The sequence below is a fragment of the Boeremia exigua genome, assembly GCF_020726555.1.
Source record: "Boeremia exigua strain MPI-SDFR-AT-0100 chromosome Unknown C7974scaffold_15, whole genome shotgun sequence".
In the NCBI taxonomy this organism is placed as follows: Eukaryota; Fungi; Ascomycota; class Dothideomycetes; order Pleosporales; family Didymellaceae; genus Boeremia; species Boeremia exigua.
The window spans coordinates 91,870-119,588 of NW_025763532.1; the positions used below are offsets into that span (position 1 = coordinate 91,870).

General features: G+C 51.9%; 6 protein-coding genes across 6 annotated transcripts; 3 read left to right on the top strand and 3 right to left on the bottom strand.

Moving 5' to 3' along the window:
* Nucleotides 1-1,415: 1,415 nt before the first annotated feature.
* C7974DRAFT_444971 (uncharacterized protein) lies at nucleotides 1,416-9,274 on the bottom strand (the record flags this gene model as incomplete). Its single annotated transcript, XM_046145535.1, has 9 exons — nucleotides 1,416-1,971; nucleotides 2,022-2,287; nucleotides 2,657-3,568; nucleotides 3,615-5,117; nucleotides 5,523-5,856; nucleotides 5,907-5,989; nucleotides 6,077-7,396; nucleotides 7,451-8,283; nucleotides 8,368-9,274. Coding segments are annotated over 9 exons (6,714 nt in total), but the record flags the coding sequence as incomplete, so codon positions are not given.
* Nucleotides 9,275-10,862: 1,588 nt separating this feature from the next.
* C7974DRAFT_418338 (uncharacterized protein) lies at nucleotides 10,863-12,032 on the top strand (the record flags this gene model as incomplete). The annotated part of the gene is made up of 4 exons (XM_046144150.1): nucleotides 10,863-10,950; nucleotides 11,001-11,058; nucleotides 11,108-11,197; nucleotides 11,261-12,032. 4 exons carry the CDS (start codon nucleotides 10,863-10,865, stop codon nucleotides 12,030-12,032), a joined length of 1,008 nt encoding a protein of 335 aa, XP_045991252.1.
* Nucleotides 12,033-13,679: 1,647 nt separating this feature from the next.
* On the bottom strand, nucleotides 13,680-15,183 carry C7974DRAFT_345910 (uncharacterized protein). The gene is made up of 3 exons (XM_046139366.1): nucleotides 15,173-15,183; nucleotides 14,763-15,091; nucleotides 13,680-14,660 (listed from the first exon to the last, which is right to left on the bottom strand). Exons 2-3 carry the CDS (start codon nucleotides 15,056-15,058, stop codon nucleotides 13,739-13,741), a joined length of 1,218 nt encoding a protein of 405 aa, XP_045991253.1. The 5' UTR covers nucleotides 15,059-15,091; nucleotides 15,173-15,183; the 3' UTR covers nucleotides 13,680-13,738.
* Nucleotides 15,116-19,173, bottom strand: C7974DRAFT_444982 (uncharacterized protein; the record flags this gene model as incomplete). Its single annotated transcript, XM_046145536.1, has 5 exons — nucleotides 18,140-19,173; nucleotides 17,633-18,072; nucleotides 17,077-17,575; nucleotides 16,975-17,010; nucleotides 15,116-16,914 (listed from the first exon to the last, which is right to left on the bottom strand). The coding sequence occupies exons 1-5, from the start codon at nucleotides 19,146-19,148 to the stop codon at nucleotides 15,116-15,118; spliced, it is 3,783 nt and encodes a 1,260-aa protein (XP_045991254.1). The 5' UTR covers nucleotides 19,149-19,173.
* A 1,863-nt stretch (nucleotides 19,174-21,036) lies between these two features.
* On the top strand, nucleotides 21,037-21,962 carry C7974DRAFT_476281 (uncharacterized protein; the record flags this gene model as incomplete). The annotated part of the gene is made up of 3 exons (XM_046146678.1): nucleotides 21,037-21,168; nucleotides 21,260-21,551; nucleotides 21,618-21,962. The coding sequence occupies 3 exons, from the start codon at nucleotides 21,037-21,039 to the stop codon at nucleotides 21,878-21,880; spliced, it is 687 nt and encodes a 228-aa protein (XP_045991255.1). The 3' UTR covers nucleotides 21,881-21,962.
* A 261-nt stretch (nucleotides 21,963-22,223) lies between these two features.
* On the top strand, nucleotides 22,224-24,205 carry C7974DRAFT_466788 (uncharacterized protein). Its single transcript, XM_046146343.1, has 2 exons — nucleotides 22,224-22,658; nucleotides 22,736-24,205. Exons 1-2 carry the CDS (start codon nucleotides 22,462-22,464, stop codon nucleotides 23,982-23,984), a joined length of 1,446 nt encoding a protein of 481 aa, XP_045991256.1. The 5' UTR covers nucleotides 22,224-22,461; the 3' UTR covers nucleotides 23,985-24,205.
* The last annotated feature ends 3,514 nt before the right edge of the window (nucleotides 24,206-27,719 follow it).

The window sequence follows — 27,719 nt, forward strand, 5'->3', positions numbered from 1 at the left end:
GGGTCAGTTCCTGAGGAAGAGGGAGTGTGATCTTTCGCGTACGTAGGGGTTAGGTCGGGGGAAATCCGGTATTCGCTGGAAAGAAGGCGCAGAGTTGCATTGATAGAGGTGTTAGGGCCGACGTTGCAGGGGATGCTGAGACTAACGGATTTTAGACGTCGGAGGTAGTGCCCTGGGAAGTCCATGTCGAAGATGATCTCGTCGAGTGAGAAGTTGCAGGTGCCTTGTTCGCGGAGGCGGATGAGTGACAGGGGGTCGAGGCTGCGGAGCGAAATGGATTTGACGATTGCGTAGTCGTAGCCGCGCGTATCAAGGTATGTGGCTTCAAGACGTTTGAGGGAGAGGTAGAGGTTTTCCCCGGCGAAGAGGCCATCTTTGGTACTATCCCAATAGCCGGCTTGGATGTAGCTTGTGGAACCATTTTGTGGTCGCTCGTATTTGAAAGCCTTTTCGACTCGTTTTGCTAATGCCAAGGCGGTGGTATATGTTTGGTAAGAGAGACTTTTGGTCACTCCATCCATGTACGTATACAGATCGACAGAGGAGTATTTGGAAGCCAAGTAGTCGTTTATTTGCTGCGTATTGTCGATCTCTTGTTGGTGAATTTCAATCTCTCGTTCAGCGAGGGCAATCTGTACCTGCGCTCCGGCGATTTGCTTATCGATATTTGAGATTTCATAGCCCGTTGTGTTGGCTTGCAGAATGCGTTCCTGTAGTGCTCGCTGATGACCCCCAATTGTGCTAGAAGTATTCGCCTGGCTGTTCAGCAACTCTGCATTCCGGCTAAGACCTCTTGCAACGGCATCACACTCGGATGAGACGACACTAGATCCAATAGCCGTTGATGATCCGACTCCCAATGGCTGACCATTGAATGTTATATCCGGGATTACCTTCATGGCTGCGATAGCAATCTCCAAGTTGTTCACAGTTGCTGTGATATTTTGAGCATCGGAAGACTTGTCAAGGTACTCCTGCTCATGCGCTGATAGAGCCAAGCCACCAGACGTGACTGGTGGAACTATTTTTGCATCCAGCTCCTGAAATTCCTGGTCAAGTGCGGGTATACCAGATTGGTCATTTCCCACAAGCTTCAGCCAATAGCTCAAACGACTAACAGCCGCAGTCCGATTATACTTGAGGACCTTGATCGTGTTCTGAGCGTCTTGGAGACCCATTGTTTTTATATCCATCAAGGACTTCTGAAGCGAAGATTCCTGACGCTGTTGCACAAGCGAAAGTTCTTCAGCATCGTGACGTTCACGGATGGATATGAGAGACTGCCCAAGAGCTTTGACCTCTGCAACAACATCAAACGCCTTCTGCAAGAGCACCTCGAACCGGCAATTGGGTAGGGGTCCCTGAAGGTCTTGTAGGATACTGCTCAATGACAATCCTTGTGCGTGGGCTTGAACGAGCAGAGCAGGGTCTATCGGAGGAGCAAGCAATGGCAGCACCCGGAAATTTCCATTGAGGTCCTCTGAATTCCTGATTTTGAACAGACGATCATCGATGGTGGCAGCTAGCTGTCGAATGCTGGGATTGTCCGGTATGGCAAAGTATAATGTTCCAGCGGATCCGAAGAGGTTGGGCAGGTTGTCATCGTCGTCTAGTGGTAGTTTGCCGACAGGTAGAGGCATTTGATTACTAAAGGGGAACGCCTCTTCAAGTTGGACCATCGCATTGGAGAACGCGTCAAACTTCCTCGACAGCGTTCTAAAGGTCTGAGGTACATGATTTGTTCGTCGCGGGATGATCTGCCCCCGGGGACCGTATATATGGGACGCCATAACATACAACTGTATAGCTTGTGGAATGCTTTCGAGGGTATTTTGCGAGAATAGGGAGTCGCCCCAGCCAATCAGAATCTTGATGTAGTTGATCACAATCCACTTCATGTACGCCTCGGGCCTACTACGCGCAACCACATGAGGCTGGAAGGGGTGGTTTCTCCAGTCGCTGATAGGATTGCTGTCAACTGTCAGTATGCAATATAAGACAAAAGTCAAAACCCGACTCACTTCACTGCTCCAGCCTCAAGTTCTAGGAACAGCGATTCTATGGTAGCCACTGAAGCCACCTTGAAGGGAGGGAACTTCCAAAACCGGGACGGGTCGCTCTTATCACCAGGAGCGAAAGGATCAAACACGTAATGAGCCACATTGCGAGCTTGCTCAAATTGTTGGGCCTTCAGAAGGGAGTCCATCAACGCCATACAAGCATGCATACCCCACTCCCAGTTGTATAAGGAGTACAGTCTGGACCGTTGATCGAATTGGACAGCAACCTGTGACGCAGTAGTAGCATTTAACGAATCAGATGCAGGAGCCGGTTCCACGTCAAGCGAAGGAACGGCGGTACCATTCATAGTCGTTGGTCGAGGGAGTGACTTTACGGTGCTCTCTGTCAAAGTCATGGCGCCAAATGCTTCGCGGAAGTCCTGGATACTCTGGTCGATACCCTGCGGAGATGCATCTTTTCCAATGGCTTGCAGTATGTCAAATAGAACCGAAATATCACTCCCATTTGTTGGTACACGCAGGAGATCATGGATGAAGCCATGGTAAAAGCGTTGAGCTGCAGCCTTGAGCAACGAAAAGTCTGCATCGGTAGAAACACTGAGCGGTACGATGGAAGGCCCGTGAGGATCAACCACCCTGGTGGTCAAGCTTTCCGCAGTCAAGAAGTTGCTGTAGGAGTCTGCGTCTTCGACAAACTGCAGGGGCCCGTCCAGAGTGATGATCTTCTCGGGTGAAACCAATGTGGCCGAGGAGATGTTGCTCCCCTGTAAGGAGAACATTGCGGCTGATCTTGTGGTTGTTGAAAATTCAGCACCTGAAGACGTTGCGTCTGGTTGATGTACTTGGAAGATACGTTTGCCTCCAGGACTAGCCCTCAAGTTGAGGGAATCCACTCGTTCCTGCGTCATTATGGATGTCTGACGCCCATCAAATTTCCAGCCAGCCAAAACCAATGGTGGCAAATTCCTATCGGCAAGGCGTGCTAGAAACGTAAGATTCGTTACATATATCGCCACACTGCTGGGAGAAATATCCCGACCTGAGGGTCCCGTGGACTGGCCATCATTCCACAAAAGACATGGGAGTAGGATGTACTGGCTTACGTCTCCATCCCCAAAGATGTCGCGATATGGCTGAGGGCATTTCTTCCGAGGAGTCCAACTCCCATTGCGATACTCGGTCCAGCTCATCTTCAACTCCCAGACCTTCTGCGGCACAGAGTCCTGGACGGGTTTCCCTCCGCGTTCCGAGAATGTTTGGTTTTCCGATAAGCTTGGGATAGTCTGTTGCGTGAATTCGGGTACAAAGACGATCAGACGTCCGTCAAACACAATCGGGGCCATGTAAACACCGGTAGTGTTGGCGCGCGTGTCGTGGACGGCAGGTAGTTGAATTTTCATATCCTGCCAACCATCCCACTGTCCTGATTGACCTTGCACGAGTCGAAAGCGGTTGTAATAGAAAGTAAAAGGAGAAGTTCTGGTCTGCGCGAAGACATGCACGTCGCCCTTCCCTCGCTTGTCCACATGGAGGCCAACTGCTTTAAGCTGGTAGAGAGTAAGTATATCTCTGTCAAGCTGGAAGGATACTCACATTTGTCAAGTCTGCTAGGTTACAAACATAGTTGCGCATCGCAGTACTTACGGCATCCTTGGAGAGATTGGTCTGAAGAAGTTCGGACTCGAAATTCTTGAAAATATCCGACTTGTCATCCCTAAGAGAGGGAACAATCCAGTTCTCTGGATAGAGGAAAATTTGTCGGTTTGCTTGCCAGACACGGTAGTTCTGCATCCATTCCCATCGCTGTCGGTCGAGCACCTTGGCGACCACAAGATCTTCTTCTAGACCTAGCATACAGCGCTGGACAAACAGCTGAACTGTCGCGATAGCTTGAAAAATTCTGGAAGTCTCTACCAGGGGCTTCATTTGAACATCTATCAGGAAGAACTCAAAGAGGCCATCTGCGTCGACGATATTATTTTCATGAACAAATTTTCGTTGCACCAAGAGGTAGTCAACTAACGCTGATCTTTGATGCTCTCGAAGAAGATTGTTCAGAGGCCGAACAGCTGTGGTCCAGTCTGTAGAACCGAACCGGGAGCGAGCATTTTGCTGGATGGCCTGGGAAGCCGCATGATAGGCATGGAAGTCTCTGGGAGCTGTTCCCAATGGACTTGCCCAAATGAAGAGGTTGTCCAGCGGGACTGCCATTCGTCGCGAGAGGTCAAGTTGTGCTTGCAAGTGTATCAGAATCCTCTCGTTACAAAATTCGGAAGCAATCCCAGCTGTGAAGTTGCTATTTCTGAGAAGGACCAGCACTTTGTCAGCTGGCCAGGAGGTGGCAAATGATATCTTTTGCGCCAATTCTGCCCCGCTGGCCTGTCCATTTCGTGTTGCCCAGGAGAAAAGCTGTATCAATGACCAAGTTGTGTTCTGCGGCAATCGATCTCGGAGTTTTGTATAATCGTACAACCGTGTGCAACCCCTTAGGGCATGTATGCCGTCCAGATCTATGTCAGGAAAGTCCGGAGGGACGTTGGCAAGCGGAACATTTTCGACTTTGGCCTCGTCTTGCGGCAGATCGGTGAAGGTCTGTGCGTTTTGATGGATGTATAGGATCTCTTCTGAGCTCAACTTGAAATGGTTCGAGAACAGTGCCAACTTTTGAAGTTTTGTAAGAATGATGTAAATTTGATTTGGCGTTCCAGCTGGCAGAAAGCATGTTGATGGTATGCTCTCGATATCAGTCGTCTGCGTTTTCCAGCACAGCTGGTTGGGGGAGATGCCAGTAAGTGTGAGAGGATGCAGCTTAGATGCATTCAGCCGTAATCCTGGTCGATTGTCCCCAAGAGGATAAAAGGTGTCGCTGTCGCTGTCCACGGGTGCGCCCCAATCTTTAGAGCGGCCATCTAAAACAACTGTGCCTGCCGGCCGATTCTTAACAGCCGGCAAGCCGAGGTCTTTGGCATATAGCTGGTAAACATCCGTGGTGGTTGGTCGCAGGTACCCTTTCCACAACGGAACATAATGATCCTGGGGAATTTCCTGGGCTTCCATAGACGCTGTCTGCCAATGCAACTTGCTCTTCTCGGCAGTCTTGATCGTCAGTAGGTATTGACGGCCGGTTACTATGGTCACTGTATCAGTCACCCACAAGCCTGCGGGACCCCCAGGACTGCGTTTGAAGTAAATTGGAGGCCCCGTTTCATCATCATCAGGTATCGATATTCCAAAGAGTCCACCGTTTCCGAAAGCCGTGCCAAGGTCATCTTCTCCTTCTGTTTTTGCAACCGATTTTAAATGAAACGTCTCAGGAGCATTCACTGTATCCTGAATTGAGAAAATGTAATCACCGGTGACATCAAACGTGAGATATCCAACCCAGGAGGTAAGGCTGTTGCCGAGAAACTTGATTATATAGTCAATAGCAGAGTGATGAGTATCAGCTGGTCGGTTGTCGTGGCCTGTCTCGGTCTCTGTCTGCTTCGGTCGCGTAGAAACAGATATGATGCTCTCCAGGTATGTCTTTGCAATATTGAGATCACTGAAGCCTGCGACGGTCGCTAATGTGTCGAGGACTGAGTTGTAGGTGAGCTTAGCTTGCAGAAAGGGAATGTAGTATGCTAAGAATCGGTCGATCTTTGGGTTCGACATCATGCTGATGTCGGTGTTCTTGACTGATTGAGACGGCGCATTGACCCCGGTAACAGCCTCTGTTGAATTGGGTACAAGTAGCACCTGATCCTTCCCACTGAGCTCTTCTTCGATGACTTTGTTTGGAAGGATTCCATTCATGACCCTCTCAAAGGTTGAAATTGGCTTTTGACAAACTCTGCTGTTTTTTAGAAAGGGCGCTACGAGGGTGACATGAAAGGTTCAACTTACTGATCGACTGAGCTCTGCCAGGCCTTCTGAAGTGCGGAAGGTATGCCATTGTCGTGATTTGTTGTTGAGTTGCTCAAGAGTTGCTTCAATTGCTTCTTGATTTCATTGCTGATGATGCCGGTAATCTGGAGGATGGGCTTTGGTTCTAAATGATCTTGCATTGGTGGCACTATGTAAGCAGCTGCATGATGCGAACACAAGCCGACCAAATCGCTGAAGTTGACAATTGGCACGGCCGGGGCTGGTACCGAACTGGTGGAAGTTCCAAGCAGTAGACCCATTATCTTGGCGACGGTGCTAGCAGGAAGTAGCAAGGAGACGATGCTGTTGGTGTGATCAGGCGTTCTCATGCTCACTGGCAAGTCCAATGGATGAGTACTTTGGATCTCAATCATTTTCGCTCTTAACGAGGCAGCCACGGTGAGCGACTCATAGGCCGTCAATGCAAGGGGGTCTGCCCATGCTGGAATTTGGTCGACCACGTAACGTAATTCTGGCCAAGGAAATCCGGCGTCAGACATCTTCTCCCAGTCATCCAGGAGTCCTAAAAAGGCTTTTGGAGAAGTGAAGGGGTCGCCAAATCCCGCCATGATTTGGAAAAGGTCTTTCACTTGGACTGATAGGGCTCTTGCCAGCGGTGCGTATCTGTAGAGTCTGGAAATATTGTTCATGTTGAGTATATCAGAAACCGTTCCCGTACGGAAGACATTTTGTGGTGTTAGGAGAAAAGTGATATCTTCTTGTCTCATTGACAAGGCGGCCGCAACAGTCGAAATCTGCTGCCGAATGGAAACAGTTTGGGTGCTGGAGAAATATGAACCTGAGGAATCTGGTGCAAAGACCGACGATTGCATACGAAGCTGTCGTGCCAGGAAAAGTCGTGCATACTGCGACTTGGGCCCTTCAAAGGTCATACAAGAAAAGAAGGTCAGGAGCTCTTCGAGAGTCAGGTGTGTCCTGCTTAGGATCTGTTTCACGGCAGCGAGCTGCTCTATCAGTCCGAACGTGATATCAGGCAAGGGAAGACTCGAATTTGGGTCCTGAGAGGAATCGGGTGTCAAGTCATCTTCAAAGTCTTGGAAGTCAACTGGTAGCTGATAGTCGAACGGTTTCGAGTCTTTGCCCCAAGTAGTACCACCTGCATCAGCGACCGGCATGGTAATTGCGTCTACCTGCGAATTCGACACATCTGTTCTCATCAAAGAGCATACAGCACGATCTGTCTCTGCCGTGCTCCATCCAAGTTTGCGCCAAAGTCTGATGAACCGATGCAGCCGATCCCAGGCCTCGAGCGACAAGGGCGATCCATCAAGGTGAACAAGTCGAGCATTGTCAATGCTGCCGCCTCCTCCCATGCCCTCGTCTAGGAACCACACTTTGTTGAAATTTTGAGAGTTGGCCAAGTCGACAGAACCATCGCTTACAGAGCTGTTTGTCAATTTACCACCCGTGATTAGCCACAATGGCTGGTTTTCGATAAAGAAATTGAGCTTGGGAAATGCGTCGTTGAAGTCGTTATCATTGAGTGGGTTCAGATAGTAGACTCGAGAATTGAGACCAACTTGTCCCATCCGGTTACCAGCATAATCCAGAATTGTGCCGTCGTCCAAGAGCGTGGCAACCGGGGCCTGACTGAGCTCTATACCCGGAGCTTGTAAGATACGGCCGTCTGAGTTAAGCTCGGCAATTTCCAAGGATGAAGATGGTAGCCCTGCCGCTGTTCGATTTACCGCTACAATTCGTCCCGCGACTCTGAGACGAGGACCTTCTCCAGCATCAATTACCGTTATCTTCCCTATGGACTTGAAGTTGCTTCTAATCCACGTCTTCAGATTATCCTTGATAGTGCTCTCGGTTGAAGGCGAAGGACCTGCCTGGAAGCTGCTGCGCTCAAGAAGAGCTTGTAGGTCGAGCTCTGAAACATGCGAGGCCACGAAATCCGCCATGCGATCATACCGGGCGGTGCCAGTGTTGTCGACTAGTTCTTGTAAGAACTTATAGCTATACCGCAAGCTGTCAAACACCATTCTTTCCAATCTCGTGGGTTTATGAGGATTTACGAAGCCGGTTGAAACGATGTCAACAAGCTCCACGAACGACAGACCAGATCTTGGGAGGAGTTGCTCTTTCATAAAGGACACTCCCGTTCTGGCATTCTCATCCATTGATAACATTTCTTCCGCGGTCGAATAACCCCAGCACTGTACAGGGGATCTGAGACCAACACGCCGTTGGTACTGTTCATCGGTCATTGGCGAAAGGCCAGCTGATATCTCAAAGAACTCCTTCTCCCAGAAGACTCCCTTCGTGAGAATGAGGAACTCTTCTTGCTGCATTCCAAGGACCTCGCAATAATACTGAGCATCCAATGCTCTCGCTTGCGCACGATTGAGGGTTCGCCTGTTGGTTTCCAATGTTGCAGCAGACTGCAACTGTACGTCGTTGGTTGCTCTGGATGAACGAGCCTCGAATTTCTGCAGGCGTGGCTTAGGTCTGAATGTATTCACAATCTCGGCTCGTGAGGTGCCAAGAAAATTCAGAAAGGCCCGTTGGGCATCCACAGGTTGATGATAAGGTAGTGTCGGCGGATAGACAGCACTAGCCAGGTAACGGTATGCATCCATTCTGATATTCTGAGGCTGAGACAGGAGATCGTCAGAATCTTGGGTACCAACGTTGAATGAGTCTATCGGAGACGGCCCACTCTGGTTGGCTATGTACTCTGGCAGGTGAATTACAAATGACTCCATGATCTCGTTCACGAGATCGATATATGGCAGCATAGCTGAAGTGTTTGCTGGGGTGAGCTCTAGATCTTGTAAGTCCGGCCTTCGGCGAAAGAGCGCCCCAAGGGCAGTGTCTTTGTAGTTATCGTCTTCGCCTGAGCGACTCACATCCGGCGAGATCCTGCCATCGAGGTTATTGTTCCGAAGATACATTAGCAGATCCATGAAATATGAGGCTGGACTGTAGACCGTCATGTTCTCGTCCGCGATTGTCTGATCTGCAGAGTCGAAGAGGTCTTCAAGGTTTGGGTTCAAACCGCGGTTGCGAATAGCCTCCTTAATCCTGAGTCTGCGTTTATCTCTATCTTCACTAGGCCCAACCAATCCTGGGGTTCTTGTCTTGACACGATCCACCAGATTCGCGAGCAGCATCTGATTCTGCAAGATGACTTGGTTTGCGGTTGATTTGGCGAAGATTGCGTCATCATGGCTCATGATCGCCTTCAAATCCATCAAGGGGGCTTTCGAAACAGCCACCGCCGATGTGAGTCCATTATTCATCATGGCTTCTAGGGCTGGAGGGCTTCTAGCCACAGTCTGAGTACGTGCCAAGGTGTTAATATTCTCCACCACTGCCGCCCTGTGTTCTTCAGGTACTTTGGCCAGCAGCTCGGGCTGTTGGCGTAAGACAGTATGAGGTGAGTTGATCGAAAGATCTGCTGAGCCCATCCTTGACAAAACAGTGAGGGTGTGGTCTTTGACCACCGGATCATCGTTAGGTATTACGACTTTGTCTGCTTGAACAATTCCAGCGATGGCAGCTGTCGGCTCAGCGGTGAACAGTTCTCTTCGTACTGTCTGAGCAGTTGCTATCGCGCCGTCTGCAAGCTCGGCGGCCAGTTTCTTCGTGTCGAGTTGCTGAGCAGCATCTTTGATTGAAACCAGGTTGGGATCTGTCTTTACTAGATTCAGGAGGCCGTGAGAGAAGCCACTGGCTTTAGCAATGAAGCCAGTCAGGTGTAATTTATCGAAGATGTCCTTTCGCAGACTCTGGTCTTTCAGTTTGGCTGCAATGGCCTCACCAAAGACCTCCCAGAAAGACTTCCCCGGATGGTTCGCAGACAGCTTAGCTACTTCCTGCTTGACCAGGTTTCCGACGTACTCCTCGGCTTCCGGAACGGCGACTGGCAGGATCTGCCCAAGCCAGTGATCCCAAGTAGCAGGGAGCTTGACAATTGATGGGTCGTGATCGACTGGCACGCCATTCGTCTGTGCGCTGGTTACCATGTTGAGTTCCTGGACGATACGTGTGTGTATTGATCTGCTTAGGGTATGTAGCACTGATTGAGCAATTCCTTTTCAGCTTGGCGGCATTAAGGTGTAGATATCAACCTGCTCAGGAGTGAACTTCTAGACAATTTCGCACCCACCCTGACGCTACCGCCCACAAAACCAGCCAATGGCACAGCTGTCCAATCAGTGGAGATTTGATACGAACTGCATGCATCTTTCAGCTCCACCTGAGTTGTCGGTATCTCGTAAGAGAGTATCTTTTGCATTCGGAAATTTGTACACCAGCTGCACGTACCAGACTTGCTCGTATTCGCAGTAGTCAACGCAGGTCCTCGCAGTAGCTCATATCACCGCGCTCTTATCATTTGTCTAGCTTGTGTTCAGGCAGCCACCAGCTTGCGCGACAGTATTCCCACCCTCAGCTTCAGCCTCTGCGCCAGGGTGCGGGGTACGCTAGTGTACATACTTTCCGCTCACCCAGCGTTCCCGCCTTCTACACTAAAACAACCCCTAGAAGTAGCTACAACATTAAAAGAAATCTTATAACTTATATTAAAACTTACATATTAGTAGTGTTATATTATATATAGTTATAACTACTATTAGTAATAAATATAATAGCTTAATATTTAATAAATAAAGTAGATAACTAAGCTACTAAATATTGAATAGTGTTAATATCTTATATTTAACTTACTTTTTTATTCTATTGTTTAGTCTACTAGTATTATAGTTATTAAGCTTATTTGCTAAGCTGCTTTAAATTTAGGCTAGCAGCTAGCCTTTACTTCCTCTACTTAATTAACAAGTGCTTTATCCACAAAGGCGTTCGTGCATAATCAGCTCGAATAACAATTTTCCTTGACGTGACGACCTTCTACAAAAACAGTATTGTGTGTCTAACATTGCCTTGTCAATACGGCAGCAGGTTGCGAATATGTCCGAATGGTTCTGCCTCAGAAGGCAACTGCCAGTTGTCGAAACAAACGACACTGAAAAGGCGTACGGCAATGCTCTTGGAATCGGTACGCAAGAAGCTACGTTGTGAGAGAGCCATACTGACCGGTCAGTCAAGACCCGGAGAAGGGTACAACGTCTTTCGATCAGCGGATCAGAAAGGAGTATCGACTCCAGTAAGCGGACAATCTGACAGCCTTACACATGTCACTGAGGCATCATTAGCACGATACAATATTGGTTTGTGGCTTCTCTGGCAAATGGACTCCTCTGGATGCAGATCATCATCGGGGCTGCGTTGACTGCGCTTGGAGCGTGAGTGACACAGTCTTCTCTCGTTTGGCGTACTATCTAATCATAAATGATTTTTGATTCCAGTATCCGGACATCCGAGTCTCAAACAGCAACAATATACCTGGGCGCAGCAAGCACCATTACAGCTGGGCTTTTGACATACTTCAAGTCCCGTAATCAGCCAAATCGTTCTCGACAGCTTCGTCAGGCTCTCAGGGGGGTGCGGAACATGATGGACGATCAGTCTCGCGGCATGGCTGGCTTGACGCCTGAAGAAGCAAAGGACGCAGCTCGGAGGATCATAAAGCAATACAACGAGGCTCTAGCTGAGGCTGCCACCAACTATCCAGATCTGTGGATGAGTCTCGGGCAGTTGCGCAAATTCCTGCCTGGTGGTGATCCAGAGGACAAGGAGGACGATGATCAACTAAGAGTGAACAAGCTAAGTGGAACGAAGCCAAATGAGCATGGCACGGGTTCACCAACTTCTCCAGCGGCGCCAGCAAAGCAACACGGAAGCCAGCCAAGGTTGCCTGAGACGCAAACAAAGCCGAAAGACAGTACTACACAGAGTAAATCAACAAGTTCCAATACACAGGCCCCACCAGCGCCGCGATCGAATCCAGACACCTTAGCCAACCCGGATGCAAAACTCGCCGAGAAGCAGATTGATATTGATGAAAACTTCTCGCCGGCGGACGAGGGGTTACCAGAGAAGATCGACCGCGACACTGCTGTCGTCACTCCTGCAGTAGACGTAGCGAAGGCGCCAGCTCCCACAATGCAAGTGCCTCATATGCATGACAGAGGTCCCGTGGGAGTTAGAAGGGTCGGTGGTATGGTATTGTTAGAGTAGGCAAGCTGCGTGTGATATCGAATTTAGTATTGGAAACATACAATATTGCAGTCTCTACGCAATCTCATAGTCGCGTTCCCTGTCAGACTCAAGAGTGGAGATTGGACCGATGTTCTCCCCTGGCAGCAATTCCCGACCACTGCACCGGTCACAGCTGATTTGTCGAATGAAGAAGCCAGCCGTGTTTATTCCAATGATCACATGTGGCTTTTGGCAGTCAGCTAGGAAAATCAAGGAATAGACATGAAGAATCATTACCTGCAGAAAGCTGCGAAGGGACGCAACGCGCGACCGGCGATTGGCTTGTCAATGTTGTTGTGCTCTCTCCATGTGGTAAAGTCACTACCGCGAAGCGAAATCAATGCGCGTGTCCAGCGTTGCTGCTAGCTCACACGAGGCTTGGAGCTGAAGCTTTCGCCATGCAGCTGCGTCTCAGCTGGCGCACGCTTTTCAGCTGATGACACCCCATCTACCCATCACTTGCCTGTGATAATTGCTTCGGTCGCACCAAGACACGCTATAATGAATAAAGTTCGATAGTGTGTTGCTTAGTTAACACTGATAGCTAGCTTGATACGGTATTCATCGTTGTGCGCAGCCACGACATTTCTATGCCTTACGGCTGAGTGTTTGTTAACGACCTACAGCACGGCGCATGGCGCTCGCCGCGGCTGCGTCATCCATGCGGTCTGGCCTGATGTGCACGATACGTCTTATCTCATCATCTCTCGGCCCACAAGACCTCTGCAATAACAAGAACATATTGTGAGTCGCGAACTTCAGCATCGTCTGCTACCTTCGTTCTAGTTGCGTCGCTAGCGTATTAAAATCGCGCATTAGGCGTCGAGTTCTGTATAGCACATCCAGCATGAATTTGCGGTTTCTTTTTGGAGTTCATGCCGCAGAGGCGCGACAGGTTAGATACTCTGATCTGTCGCCACGCCAGCTCTATCTCTCTTGGGCCACAAGGCTTGTGGCCCTTTCGCTTGCATCGCCGGTGGCGACGACACTTCTGTTATCTCTCCTTTTTGGAACGTCTCGTCAACAGACAGCCATCCAGCCTTTGGCCAGTGTGTTTGTGCCCATCTTCGCACGCTTCGGCAGCCGCTTGTCTCCCTCTGGGTCAAGTTCACGCTGCTGCAGCACTTCTCATGGGGATAGGCACTGCAAGGCCTCATACATCGACTGCACCTGTGATGAGTTTCGGCCAGCTGTGCATAGAAATTGTGACTCGCCGGGAGAGAAGCGACGTATGGCAATGCTAATCGTCACTGACACGTCTGCATCCGCGAGCAAAGCGATGGCTTTCCGCAGCATGGAGGTTATGGTATCCCGATCAACTATCATACATTTACATCAGAGCCTCCAGTGACCGCGACCTCCTCTGAATCAACTGCCCTGACTATTTCAATTAACCGACGACTCCAGCAATACGCGACGAAGATGACAATTACTAGTAGTACTAGTAGTACTAACTAATATAAACTTTCAAAGTATAGAAGCTTAATTTTAGTAGAATTCAGTAGTAAAGATTTAGTAAAGTATTAATTATAAGTAAAGTAAAAGAGTAGTTTAGTATAGTAGAGTAGTAATTTTAATAACTTCGATAAAAGTCTACATAAGAGATAAGAAGTAGTAACATTTTAAGTACTCTATTAAAGGCCTTATAAGAGGGCATACTCTCTTCTCTACGCCTATTCTAGCATTTAACAAGTCCCAAACTCACCCTGGCAACCCGTACCACAGTAATCGCTCGAGGAACCGCAGAATCCGTAAGCCGAGCAGCAATCTCCGAATCCACTTCCAGCACACGAGTACTCGTTCGCTCCACCACAAGTGCCATCGGGTGAAATTTTGTTGCTGGCTCCTTCCGCACATGTGCCAAACGCGCTCTGGCATCCCGCGGTGCAATGGTCGGTGGAAGAACCGCAGAAGCCGTATGCGGAGCAGCAATCAGTTCCAAGGCAGATGAAGCCGTCTGCGCCGCCGCAAGAGCCGTCGGGTGAGAGTTTGCCTGTGGTTGTGGGGGCTGTGCTTCCGGTCGTCGTGGTTGCTGTTCTTGTAGATCCTGATGTCATGGTCCCTGTGATCAGGGATTTCGTCTCTGTAGTCAAAGATTTCGTCTCTGTGCTTGACACTGGCTCTGCCAATGTGGCAATGTAGATCTCAGTCGTATACGTCGACGTTCCGAGCACATCGATGGTCGCCGTGAGCGTCACCGTGTCACCGTCGCCCCAAACCATAGGCGCGTACGGGTTGGTCGTGTCCCCCTTGTCTGTGCTGTTGCTCGGCAAGAAATTTGGCGTTCTGTCCGAGTTGTCGCTCGGCAAGGTGCTGGGCGCTGCGTCGCGCCGGCGAGGACTGTCTTTCGCCCATTCGTCGTCGCCCATGTCTTGACAGGACAACTTCGGCCCGCCAGCCGAGACGATGGCGCGCTCCACGCATCCGGCTTTCATAATGACGGGGAGCTGGAAGTAGGCCCACGTTCCCCAGTCCGTTCTTGATTCAACAAACTCCCAGGCTGTCATACTACCGCAGCCTTTTTCCTCTTTTTTCAGGCTGTCGCCGCCATCGTCAGCCCAGCCGTCGATCTTGTAGACTCTGAACATCATGAACAATCCTTCATAGCTGTTCTGGTCAGTTACAATATCTACATAAAAATACAGAACATAGTGATATTCATACTGGAGAAAGGGGGAATTGGAAAGGTGGGCGAGGAGGGGGACGTACCTATAATCACACTTTGCGCTTGCTGCTTTCGGCACCTCAACCGTCTTGGTAGTAGTGGACTGGGACGTCGTTGTGGTGGTCTTCTTAACCGTGATTGTCTCTGACAGCCCGAACTGCGTTAGGGTGAACTTCGATCCATCATAATCCGCTGGGTTTGTTGGCCAGTACTCCTTTGGTATATCAGTCCCATCAATCCGCGTCTTGTCGTCTGCCGCCTCAGCATCCATTGCCCTCGCGACATCCGGATCGAGCGTGCACTCTGGAACGCCAGGCGTCGTCGTAAATGAGGTATCCATTCCGTTGCAAGCCGTCTTGGTCGCGCAGTCAGTCTGTCTCGGGTTAGCATTTCCGTGTCACTGTCTCTCTAAACCCCGAATGAGGGTACTAGAGAAGAGAGAATGGGGACTCACTTCCGTGGTGGTCGTCGAGGAAGCCAGATACCACGCGCTATAACTCGTCACCAGATACGTGCACGCCGACACCGTGACCTTGGTCTCGCACTCGTTGCTGCTATCGCCGCCACCAGAGCCCTGGGTATTTCCACAGCCGCCGGGAAGGAGACAGCCCAAACCACCACATGAGCCCAGCGGGCAGCTCGGTATGCAGCCCGTGATGCCGCACCCACCACCGCAGCCAAAGATGCCACACCCACCGTCGCAGCTGAACTTGCCGCACCCACCGCCGCCGCCGCCGCCACCGCCACTATCGGTGCCTCTACCACCGGGGCAGCCAAAGGTGCTGCAGTCGCGTGTACCACGCCTGTCCGATCCCGAGCCCGAGTCGGGGTCCGAGGTGCTGGTCGGCGAGGTACCGGTTTTCGTGGTGCTGGGGTTCGTGGTACTGGTGGATTTGAGGGTGAGAGGACCTCCTGGGACGGGCGGCTTGGGGTACTCGACCGAGAACGTGGGCTGGGGTTGAATAGTGACGGCAACTGAGGTCGGGAAGAAGGTGACCAGAGGGATGATGGCCAAAGGCAGGTTGCTGCCCGAAGACGTCGCCACGGCGCTGTTCGTAGTCAAAGGTACGCCGTTACCCGTAGACATGGCGGGAATGGACGCCGCGGGAGTGGGCTTTGTGGCGGGGAAGGTGGCGTGGTTTGGAGGTAGTGTCCAGAGGAAGGAAGGAGGCATTATGCTCTGCATTGGGTTGATGGTGTACTGGTCTGTTTCGGTTGCATACAGCGTTAGGGGCTGCAGATTGACCTCGCTGATAGCGAAGTTCGGCACGGGGATTGTCGTCGTCTTGACATAGACATGGCCGTCCGCTGTGTTAGAGGACAGCAGCGTGGTGGTCAGGGCGGGCCACGAGGTCACCGTGTGGGCGCCAGTCAGCGGGTATGGTGGTAGGACGACGACGCAGGGAGGCTTGCAGGCCGCCAGCGGGTCAGATGAGTCCCAAATGCTCTGTGGGGGATAGACAATGTTGGCGGCAGCGCCAGGCGAGATGGGGGCGCCCTCGTATCCGTTCAGATCGACGGCCCAGTCGATCACGCCGGCCATGTTCAGAGACTTGTAGAGTTCCGTGCGGTCCTGCTTGGTGTCGTCGTTCATGTAGCCGACCCATTGGGTGCCTTCATACACGACGACGTCCGACTGGCTGTCTTGATCAAAGTACGATGAGTACGAGTTGACGTGATGCACAGCGCCTGTGGAGTCCTGCCAGCTGCCAGTACCGTCCGTGATGGCTCTGATCTCGGCATTAGAGATGTAGCCAGCGGTGCCTGTGCATGGCCCGGGATAGGCGCCAGATAGGCCGCCGGTGTAGGTGCACATGGGCCCGGTGCAGCCCTTCGTCGTCATCTCGAACGAGCGGCCGTAGCTGGCGACGCCAATAGCAAGCTTGTTGGATGGGACGCCGGCCTTGGTGATCATGGCCAGCGACTGTAGCGTCTCGGTGATGTTGACCTGTGAGCGCAGGCAGTTACCCTCTGGACAGCCGTCGATGGCGAACTTGTTCGCGTAATCCCACTGGCCGTGGAGGTCGTAGGTCATGTAGACAATGTAGTCAGCCACTTTGGCCATCTCACTGATAGGGTAGCCGCGCAGATACCAGTAGGACGCCGGCGCGCAGAACGAGACAGTCTTGCCAGACGGCATCGCGGCCCGCAACTTTTTGAGGAAGCTGAGGTAGTTCGCAGCGTCGGCTTCGGTGCCTGCAATACATCTTCACGTCAGCAGTGCTCTCTAAACTCGAGCATCATAATTATACGTACCAGCTGGAATGCCCGGGATATCGGGAGCATTAGGGTCTGCGGCATCAGTTAGAAACATTGATCAAACAGTGCTTAAAGACTGGCCGAACGCAGCGAACTTACACTCCCAATCGATATCAATGCCATCCAGGTCATACTTAGTTACGAATGACACGATGTTGGCAACAAAGGTATCCTGGTTGCCGGGCGCAACCGCATCGCGGAAGATGGAATACGTTGCCGGCTCGGTGGAGAAGCTCCAGCCGCCCAGTGACAAGATCTTGTTGAAGCCCACCTGCTCCAGGAACAACTCCCACTGCTCCTGAATACCGCTAACGTCGACCTCCCAGCTTCTCGTGACTTCGCCAAATGACAGGTGAACGTGCGTGTAGGGGGTCAGGTCCATGGCGGTGATGACCATGTTCAGACAGGGCCGGTTGCGGTTGAAGGCCTCGAAGTAGCCAATGCTGATGGACGCGGCGGGCGCACTGCCGACGACGACGTCCATGCCACAGTTGGAGATGCAGCCGTTGGTGCCAGGGGCTGAGGTGCCCGGGGCGCCCGTGGCCGACTTGGATTTGGTGCAGAAGTCTTGATTGATGCCGCATTGGCCGAATTTGTTCTAGAGACGTGGTGAGCTAGTGTTCAAGTTTTTTTCAAGTATTCATGGGGACCGTACACAGCAGGCATTGAGCGGACACGGATTCAGGCTGTCCAGCGACACACCTGATGCTGGCTGTTTCGAGCCTGGCTTCTGGGGCCCACAGATGGCGTTCGCAATGGGCGCCGGCATTGGGGGATCGCCCGTGCTCAGGCAGATGTACTGGTACGCCTGCAGATTGTTGCAGCCATCCCAAGCCCATGTGTTCTTGTTGAAGCTCTCAATCTCCGCATTGGTGAGGCTGTTTGCGGCACCCAGGGCCGCGCAGTTCTCGTCCTTTGCCACGTAGTGCGAGGCACATGTCCCGTCGGCGTTTGGCTTCGGGCGGAAGTCAGGCAACGTGCCGGCGGAACAGCAGACGTGCTGACCAGGCGTCAACTTGGAGCAGAAGCCCTCACCAGAGTTGTATTTGTCGAAATCGGCGCCAGAGATACCGCACTCAGCTGCAAGGGATCCACCTAACAGAGGTCATCAGTGGGCCGCCATCAAGGATTGAGTGTCTTGCTGCTGAAAATAAATACTTACAGGAATCGCCTGAGACAACCTGCTTGGTCGAACACTGGACCCTTTTGTTGACCGCTTTGAGCGGAACTGTGCTGTTGCGGGAAGGAGTAGCCGTGACATTGCCCGCCGTGCCGTTGATCAACAGACTCGGCACAGACAACTTGATATCACGCCAGTCTTCGGCGGTGTCGTAAGTAATAAGGCACTCAGCCGACGCCCACGCGGCGACGGCATCCTGAACCACGCGCACGTCGCCTCCTCCACTCGCGACAATGCCGAAGCTGTATTTGGAGCTGCGACCGTCCTTGGCACACAGCTGCACCACGGCGCTGCCGGAGAAGTCGGGCGTCTTGATCTTTGCGAGAAATTCCTGCAGCACATCGGTTGGGACATCACCGACTCCGGCGCCGGCGAAGAGACCGAAGGTAGCCGTGTTGGAGTAAGCAAAGGCGGTTGTGTCGGTGCATGCCGAGCTGTTGCGCTGCGACCAAGCAGCGGCGAGTTGCTGCGCTGCGGCCGCGAGGTCTCCGCCTGTGGCTTGCGTGGCCGTCTTGTTAAAGACCAGCTGCAGCGACTCGTGAACCTGCGTCATGCTGCCGCTGGGCAGGCAAGAGCCGTCCTTGGTCGTGTGGCCGGCTATGGCTGTGGAATCGGCAGTACAGGCGCGAACCGTCTCGTCCTTGCGCAGTGACGTGTGAAAGGAGAAGTCGAGCAGCATGGTCTGGTTGCACATGGCTAATCGGCCCAGACGGGGATAGACAGTCCAGTTGCTGCTGCTCGAGCCGGCGTCTACACATCCTGATGGACACTCACTGAGCACCGCCGTGATGAGTTCCGGGGCAAGTGCGTTGGCCTTGGTGCTGCCGGATGCAGGAACGGCGGCCGCGGCCTTGATAGGTACAGGGTGTACGGCAAGGTATTCATTCAGTTTGTTGGAGCCGCCGTCTACGCGTGTTGCTGCCGCCGCAGACAACAGCAGGAGGGAGGTGGCGATCGCTCCGGCTAAAGCCGAGGACGGTGAGAGCCACATCTTCTTGAGGACCAGACGAGCTGGAAAAGAAAAACAAAGAAGGTGCAGGAGCAGATGAACGAAGCAGACGGCCGAGCAGAGCCTTTAGTACTCCCTCGTCCGTCCAGGTGATGTTACATTTCTTCGACGAAAAGGGGAAAAGGCCTCTCTCCAAAATCTCCTTCATCATGAGGTAAGGGTGGGAACAGGCCCCCAGCTTATTGGTATGTCGCCTGATGCAAACGATACTCGCCATGATACTGCGCTCTGTCAACTGCTGTGAGACAGAGCTAAAATCGACCTTCCTCGGCACGGTGGATACCTAGAACCATCAACGGAGGTAGCTTACAGTCTCCGCAAATTAGCATCCAGCCGTCCCTCCACTGTTTCCCCTTTCCCGCGACTTAGGCGCAAATCGTACGTTGGGAACTATCGAGCATCCCACGGAGTTGATAGGTAGATTGATGAAGTCCAGGCAAACACTAGTAGTTCTGGGCGCCAAGTGGGGCACACGGCTCGGCGAGGCTTAACTTATCGTTAGCCTCGGGTGATAGCAGCTGTTTACCCGTTATTAGTTACAGGTACGGCGAGCTTTAAAATGGGGCATGTGCATAGGTCGAAATAGTTTGAAATCAGGTACCGGTGAGTTAGGTACCGTAGATCGCCAGCCGAGGCCAGAGACCCTGATCGTCATTCTAAGCGCCCGGTACCAGTTTTTGCTTGAGCCATATGAAAATTCCTCTCTCGATGTCACGACATTGATCTTTATTCGGGAAAATCCAGGCCATCAGATTTCAGAATTTTGGACGGTAGTGGTCGCAACACAAGGTAAAACACCCAATTGCACACCTAAAGGATACATTCATACTGCGAAGCTGCCTAATCATAACCACTCGGGATTGAGAGAACGTATCTCGGCAGTTCTTTGTCGAAAAGCGTACACGCCTTGCGCACTATTGGCGAATGTACAAAATTGTGTATGTTCTCGCAAGTAATCATCGTATGCGTTAAATGCCGCGGACCCACCACGTGTTGGTTTCGGTAAGTAGAGCGGCCCGCCCGTACGCCCGCCCGTTCGAGATTCCTATGCACCTTGAGAACCCACCTAACCAAAAATGGTGAAGCTCAAATTTGGTGAATTGCAAGCCCCTGTCTAGGCCGTCGTGCCTGAAGACACACCGCACTGCACTTCTCCGCCTCCGATAGAGCATTTGCTTCGAGGTCAGTGCGTCTATCTGCTCGAAAACAGGAAGGCTCAAGTACCTATGTATGTAGAGTTTTCCACCGAAGCTAACAAAGTGTCTCACGTAGGACCCTGGAATCTAGGCAAGCTAGCACCGTCGTCGCTTCCGCAAGAGCTCTGGCTTTCAAGTTCACGCCATAGGAAAGTGTGACAATCAGACCCCAAAATCAGGCAGCCAGCTAATAGAGTCATCGCTTACACCAGAGATTCAACACTTTAGGTCCTCACTGTCGATCACTTTCCAGTCCCTAGCAGGCTCGTCCCGAGGTGACTTTAGGCCCCCAAGCATTTCGGAGAAGTGCTATTTCGGTGCAGACATGGGTAAATATGAGCTCTGCTCTACAGGAAGATCACCTTTTAGAATAGCAACCCAATTTAATTCTATATGCCCTTACTACATAGAACTTAGAAATATCTATTGCCTTGTTTCTCGGAGCTGCCTTTGCAGGGATGGTTTAGAGAGTTCCAAACAGGTATGGCAGGTAACATCGCACCATCCCTTTCAATCCAACGCTTGATAAATTAGTAGTCATCTCAGTCTTGACCGGTTTAGGTCGTTCTCCTTGTTTTCTCGGTTCAGCGAGAGAGCATTTGTGTTCCTCCTAATCTACTAGTAGACCTCTTTACTCTCTCTGTTCCTGGACATCTTTCACCACAACCCGCACCATGAAGTTTTGGGCGCTCCTGGCACTTGCTGCCTCCGTTGCAGTCCAGGCCATTCCCCAAGACTACGAGGCTCGACTGCACACACGCGCTGGTGATGTCAAGAAACACATCGGATATCGTGTGATGTCAAAGGTTTGTTTCCAATTCATTCTTTCCTCCACTCCATTCTAAATTCCATTCCACGTCCTCCGTAATCGGGCGACCAACATATCTAACCGTCCAGGCCGAAGCCGAAGCCATCAACAAAAACGGGGGCAAAGCTGTGCAGTCCATAGGCAACGGGGGCCGCCAGATAGGTCAGGGTCTTTACATCTTGAATTCGTTCCAAGCCTGGGGTGACAATTCCGTTGATGGTTCGGTTCAATGGGATTGCGTGGTGACGGTTGACGCCGACGAATGGGACAAATGGAATAAGATCTACCTCCCCGAGCTTTACACGTTTCCCGAGGACGTGAAGGATGAAACAAAGGATACATGCAAGCCCCTTGAACTGTGGTACCCGAAGCCAGTTAGCAGTACGTATTCAACTCCTTCTCTTCCTTTTGGGGTTGCTATTAATACTGACGCATCGGACCCCGCAGAGAAGAACAAAGCACGCTTCATCGATACCGAGATTCCAGGCGCGACGGTCGAGAACACGGTGATTTTCGCCAAGGTAAAAGGCTGGCTAGAAAGGACCCAAGGATTGATCCCGCCGGCCCTTATCGACACTGGCATGGTGTATCTCGCGCAGTGCGCCGAGCGGGGGACCGAGGCCAACAAACAGATTGGCAAAATCGGTCCGGCGGATTGGGGTTTCGTGACCTCCCTTCCAGGCTACGGAAAGGGGACATATAAACCGTAGAAACGCTATTTAAGAGGAATCAGTGATTAGGGGGCGACAGGTGAGAATATGTGGGCATCGAAGGGGAGGCTTCGGGATAAACACGGGTGGTTAATTGAAAGGTAGACTTACTACGGTAGCGGAGTTCTTTGCACGCAGCTAGAAATCTTACCGAATCTAAGTCTTATGCCTGGAAATCAGAACGAACACGAATTACACATGGTCAGCGGGTGATTGCTGGTCCAAGCACGATGGTTCCATAACCGTAATTACGCAGGCGATCTGCGTACTACACAGATTGACTCACATTATAAGATGATCCGTTCATGTGGTCGTCGGCTCGCTTCAGCGACCTCAAGAGATTATCAATATTCTGTCTGACTAAGATATCGATATTGAATGAACTAGTTGTGAGGGTACCCACGGTTCCAAGGTTCAGTAGATCTTTACGCGACTAGGCCTAGCCCCCTTCGGCATCTTGTATATAGACCACGCGGTCGCCGACTTTGCCTACCACTCAATATTGTTACTTTCCCTGCCCTAGAGGCAAATTTCAAAACATCAACTACAGCAATTGCATTTTGCGTACCACAGGCACTACAATGGACGATAAAGCCAAAGAATTTCTGGCTAATGTGGAAGGCGGAATCGTGCCAGTGACATGTCACGATGATGTCTTGCGGATCGCATACATTTACATCGATGAGGGGCTGTGGGACGGCCAGGGCGTATTCGATGTTGTGGAGAAGCTGCACGCGCATAGCTGGTCTTTTGGTGAGGACGAGCTCCGCTTCAATCGGTAAGCTACATCCTCATATGAGAATCCCTCATACCGATGTACCCAGCACCTGCATGTGTGTGACTAAGATAAAACAGTACCTTGGATATATTTTATCTCGCCCAGATCGCAGCAGCCTACTACCGCTGGACCGACCAACTCAATGGAGACGACCCTCTCACCTTCTCAGACTTCGACGCTTTCTACACTGCGCACCATGCCCTCTTGAATCCCACAGCCTGGCGCTCCTACTACTCCACCGCATTTATTACCCAACCCAACACAGCACGCTTCTACCGCATGCCCGACCTTCAGGATCTTCCCGATTCGTCCTCCCCATTGTGTCTGCCGCGTGATAATCCGGTATCCGAATACGTGCTAAAGCTCCCCCGCTGGGCTTATACTGTGGGGCGGACTTTTCACAGGCAACCGTTCCTTCCGTTTGACACGATTATTGAATTAGCCATCCGCACGCTTGACACAGCCTTGACACGCCTACACGCGGCCTACCCCAGCACACCCCCCTTTTCGGAACCACATGCGCGCTTCTGGCTAGACGAGTACTACAAACCTCCCATCGCAGAATCGAAACAAGAAGCGTTGTCCACGAACACCAACACCCAGCTGGAGGGAGAGGAGAAGATCCCTTCATCCTCAAGCCCTACATCTGACCCATCGCCTCGCAAGGACAACCGCGAAGCACGGGGGCCCCATCACTTTGGGCTCAATGTCGCGTCGGGATTGTATGATATACACAGTTTGGAAGCACAGTGCCTCGCACAGGTTTCTTCGGGTAAGGTTGTCGAACCAGAACCTAGCAAGCCGGTGTTTTACTGGTGTGGGATACCGGATGGAGGGACTGCAGATCAAGCGTTGCAGAGGGGGTGGCAGGAAGAGATTGGGAGTGAGGAGGAGGTCGAGTTCCTAGCCGCTGTTGCGATGGAGGAGACAGCCGGACTAGGAGCTGGAGCAATCAAGGTGGATGAGTTGGACTGTTCAATCCGGTCACATATCCTACTAGCGGTCATGCAGGCTGCATTGGTAGAGAACATGCAAGAGAGAGAGCATTTCTTGGGGGAGCTGGAGAGGCGGATGGTACAAAAGGGGAGGATTGGTGAGGAAAGAGCAGGAATGTGGGTTAGGGAGGCCTTGGAAATTATGGTGCCTTATGTACGCGTGTGGCAGGGCAAATGGCCTGGTGCAGAGAAGAGAGGGGAAATGCTGCGCCGGATCTTGGTGGAGAATCCACTGCTCTTTGCACGCTGGAAGTTGTCGTCTGTTTTGAGGCAGTTCGCTTTTGACGACGCAAAAGTTGACTGTCTCGGCTGCCAAGCGGCGTACTGTTAACTACTGCCGAGATCCCTTCACCCGGGCAGTAGACAACTGTTGGCATACCCTTTTGGTGAATGTAGTCGACGATTGTGTAGTATCTACTGCCTAACACGGGCCGATACCTGGGTGGGCTTAAAGCAGAACTTGTGTCGCAGGACCGTGACTCTTGCTCATGATCAAAGCTGCTTTTGAACGGCTTTTGGTATCCGCAGTCGACCTTTCCAGACGCGATTGACTGTAAGCTGTCGTGGAATTCACCGTGCAGGCGACGATTAGTATGCAGGGGGGTGGGGCATGTCACACTCAGTCAGGCGATAGCAGGGATGTTATTGGATACGTAGCTCATTAGCTACAAGCGGCTAGAGTGCGTCGGAACCCAACGAGTCGCCCAGCATGCATCGCTCCTTCCGAATGCCACCCACTTTTGATCTCCTTCCTCCAACTCGTCAAGCCGCCTCGATCCGCCCGGGTTCCGCAGCTCGTCTTGCGCTCCTGCAACACGCTCGATCGCCGCCGATTGCGGCGCTGCGCTGTTGCTTCGCACATCGCAGTCCCTGATACAGGCGTGAGCCAAGACGCCTGAGGAGATTGATGAGCACGGGCAGGCGCGGGCAGACACGCAGACACGAGGAGGCGTCTCTGCTGGGGCAGCGCGGGCCACTCGTTCGAGGGGATCCTGACGCGTTTGGACATCGCGATGCAGTGCAGCGGCGTGCTTGCGGCCGTGCAAGTACCTTCGTATCGGCCGCTCGTTCCTCTTCCTCGGACGCGACAAGGGTAATCCGAGTAGTGACAACAGGAGCTTGTACCATGTTGTGTGGCAAGTGAGAAGCGCGAGCAGCACTAGCAGCACTAGCAGCGCGGGTAAACTGAGGGGAGCTTAGTCGGCCTGTCGAATCACGCGTTGGTGCGCGGCGCAGCGTCGTGCTGGAGCGACTTTCGTGTTTGCTCGAGAAGCCAAGTAGTTCATGCTAGCATACGGCGCAGCGCTGCCGGGGCCGTGTTGGAAGAGGGGCGTGCCTGGCTGGACTCAGCAACAGGTAGCTGCTTCAACGCTAGGTAGCGACCCACATGATGGAGAATTGCCATTCGATGGACGTTTGCTGCACTTGCACCATAGTCCAAAGAATCGGCTAGGTAACCGATTGCACATCAGCTCTCCCAGGCGCCTACGAGCTCGGGCATTCAGGCCCTGCATCCATCAGCCATATCCGCGTTCCTAAGGTCAGCGTTGCGCCATGTCGCTTATGCAGGCCTAGCGCATGGTCAGCCAACGGGCGACTCGCGATGGGCAGATCGGTAACAGCTGTCTCAGTCATGGACAGAGCATCTTGCAGCCTTAATATCAGCTTCAGCGCTAGTATGGAGGACGCCATATCTGCGGCTAGAGACACAAAACTGTCCGCTCGCAAATTTGCCAAACGCAAGCATGGCCCGTTTCAGCAAGGATAATAAGGTCCAGCTCTACATCATCATAACCACAGCCAAGAGCCCAGGAGTAGGCTCCTAGCATGAGTACACAACAATCTTCAACCACATCGCTTCGCGACCACGGATGCAGGACAAGCTAAGCGATCAGTGGCGCCGTCTCAAAAAGGACAGCAAAAGCAAACGCAAAGCAGATGCTACAGCGCGCGCCGCAGAATAGGTCGCAATAAAGAAGCAAGTATCAAGTGGCTGAACAAAGTGAGCTCAGTGCATCACTTCGGGAACATGAAAGCTGACTCATCGTGTAGAAGAAGGGTACTTCTAGCGACGACTAGCTGCTGCGCTGTAGTCAAGTCAAAAGCAAGCACGGTGAAGATATCGTATGTCCAACTCCTAGGCGGACGCTCAAGCTGCCCTTGACGAGCTGGAGCAGTACGGACGCCCAGACGGATACTGGCGTTCATACAGCCTTCTTTACCCAGCACAACGCTGCTCTATCTAGAGAGCAAAGTTGCGCAGCAGATGGTTGCTCCCCGCACGCAGCGCTGTGCCCTATGCAGACAGCAGAGTATCTATGTGCAAGTACCGCCGTGACCAGACTCAACGCCGCATCCATGCACAGAGCAGTCATTCAAGCCCCTAACAACGTACTTACGTATAAAGAGGGCGGCGGAGATAGGTTGGCTACGTACAACGCTAGCAATTAGGTCAGTTGCGGTGCAGACAGCTCCAATTTATACGAAGCAGCCGAATCGTACTTGTGTAGAACTGGCGGTTCAGTCATGTATGCGGACAGCTCGTACATGTGCGAGCCATCTCCATACATGTACGAGACATCTACATCCATGGACAAGCCATATCCATACATGTACGGAAACAACATGTGTATGTACGGAACTGGGGTCACATACATGGATGCGGCGGCCAGCTTAGGTGTACATGCAACAGGCAACGCAGTTGGGACCATGATAAGCGGCGCGTCAAGCCTGTCACACGAGACTTCGGTCCAGAGCTACCACACAACAACAAACACGCCCATGGTCACGACAACAACCTCGCCCAGGACAACAAATTCGCCGATGAGCACGCCCGGCGTTCGAAGTCGCTTTGTCTCTGACAGCTCTGCTGCAGGTACGCCCAACGATACGGCGAGCAGCTTGGTCGAGTACGGTCCAATCGCGCAGTGCGAGAAAATAACGGGTAGCATGGGAGACTCATCGGGAACAGACATTGAGCGCGTGCCTCCGAAGGTACGCTCGTTAGTGAATATGCCCCGGGAAAACTTGGCTGAACTGAGCTTTGAGCCACCATAGGAGATTGCTAGAGAAAATTCTTAGCTGGTATGCACAATGGCACCTCCGGCGCTCTCGTCCAAGACCATGGGACCTTGGCACGCACAAGAACTCCTTGCAACGCCAAAGCTGAACTCTAGAGTCCACATCAAAGCACTCAGTGTCTTGTAGGGCGGATGATCAAGCCCCAATGGCTCTGAATCAGAGACTGCAGTTGTCTTTTTTCATAATATGAGAACAACCGCACTTTGAATGTGTCCATATATTCGTGCAGCATCGGACAATTTATCCGAGCATTGCGTGGAAAAGCGGCGTTCGGTGGTGACGATGCACTGCTTGGGCGCACACGTTCCAGAGCTTCTATGACGCCTTCGGGGTCTCTGAAAGTGATTTTTCGGGGTCTGGGCGCCTCTTATAGGTCGCTAGGCCGTATTAGGTTGTGATGTATGGGTAGTGTTGGTAACATTCTTTGTCTCACTCACTAGTCTCCGGAACAGTGACCTTCCGCCCTGTGAATATACATACATCTACCGCCGCCGCTCTTGTCATCGCAAGTGCGATTCGACTTTTGCGATGACGAGAAATCCGATACTAGAACCCACGTCGAGTTCCATGACGAGTGGGCATACTCTCCCCGCGTCATCGGGATGTGTGTGATTGAACCCTAGTCTCCCTCGATGTCTAATGGAGACAGAAACCACTTCCAGGCCCCAGATGAACCAACATTGCGATAGTACAAGTGGCTCGAAAGAGACAAGTACAACGAGCTTGGCGTCCACAGAACTGCATACAGCCCGGCGTCCTACAACACTAGGCTGAGAACTTGTCAAAATTCTTTCCCAAACTCACAGTATCCTAATCGGCATTTCTTCCGCTTGGAAGAAGACTGGGCTCAATACTTCCATCAAGCAAGATGAGAATATACACTAGAGTGCTGGTCTGACGTACTGGTGTTATGTGATGGGACATAAAAGAAGCGCGCTGCCGGGCATCTAGGGCTCACAAGCTCATACTCAACAATCTATTAATG

Coding starts and splice junctions, on each gene's coding strand:
- C7974DRAFT_345910 (XM_046139366.1), bottom strand. CDS start 15,058: ATGGATACCTCATTTACGACGACGCCTGGCGTTCCAGAGTGCACGCTC. Junction 14,661..14,762: donor AGCGCAAAGTGTGATTATAG/GTACGTCCCCCT, acceptor TGACCAGAACAG/CTATGAAGGATTGTTCATGA.
- C7974DRAFT_466788 (XM_046146343.1), top strand. CDS start 22,462: ATGGACGATAAAGCCAAAGAATTTCTGGCTAATGTGGAAGGCGGAATC. Junction 22,659..22,735: donor GACGAGCTCCGCTTCAATCG/GTAAGCTACATC, acceptor AAGATAAAACAG/TACCTTGGATATATTTTATC.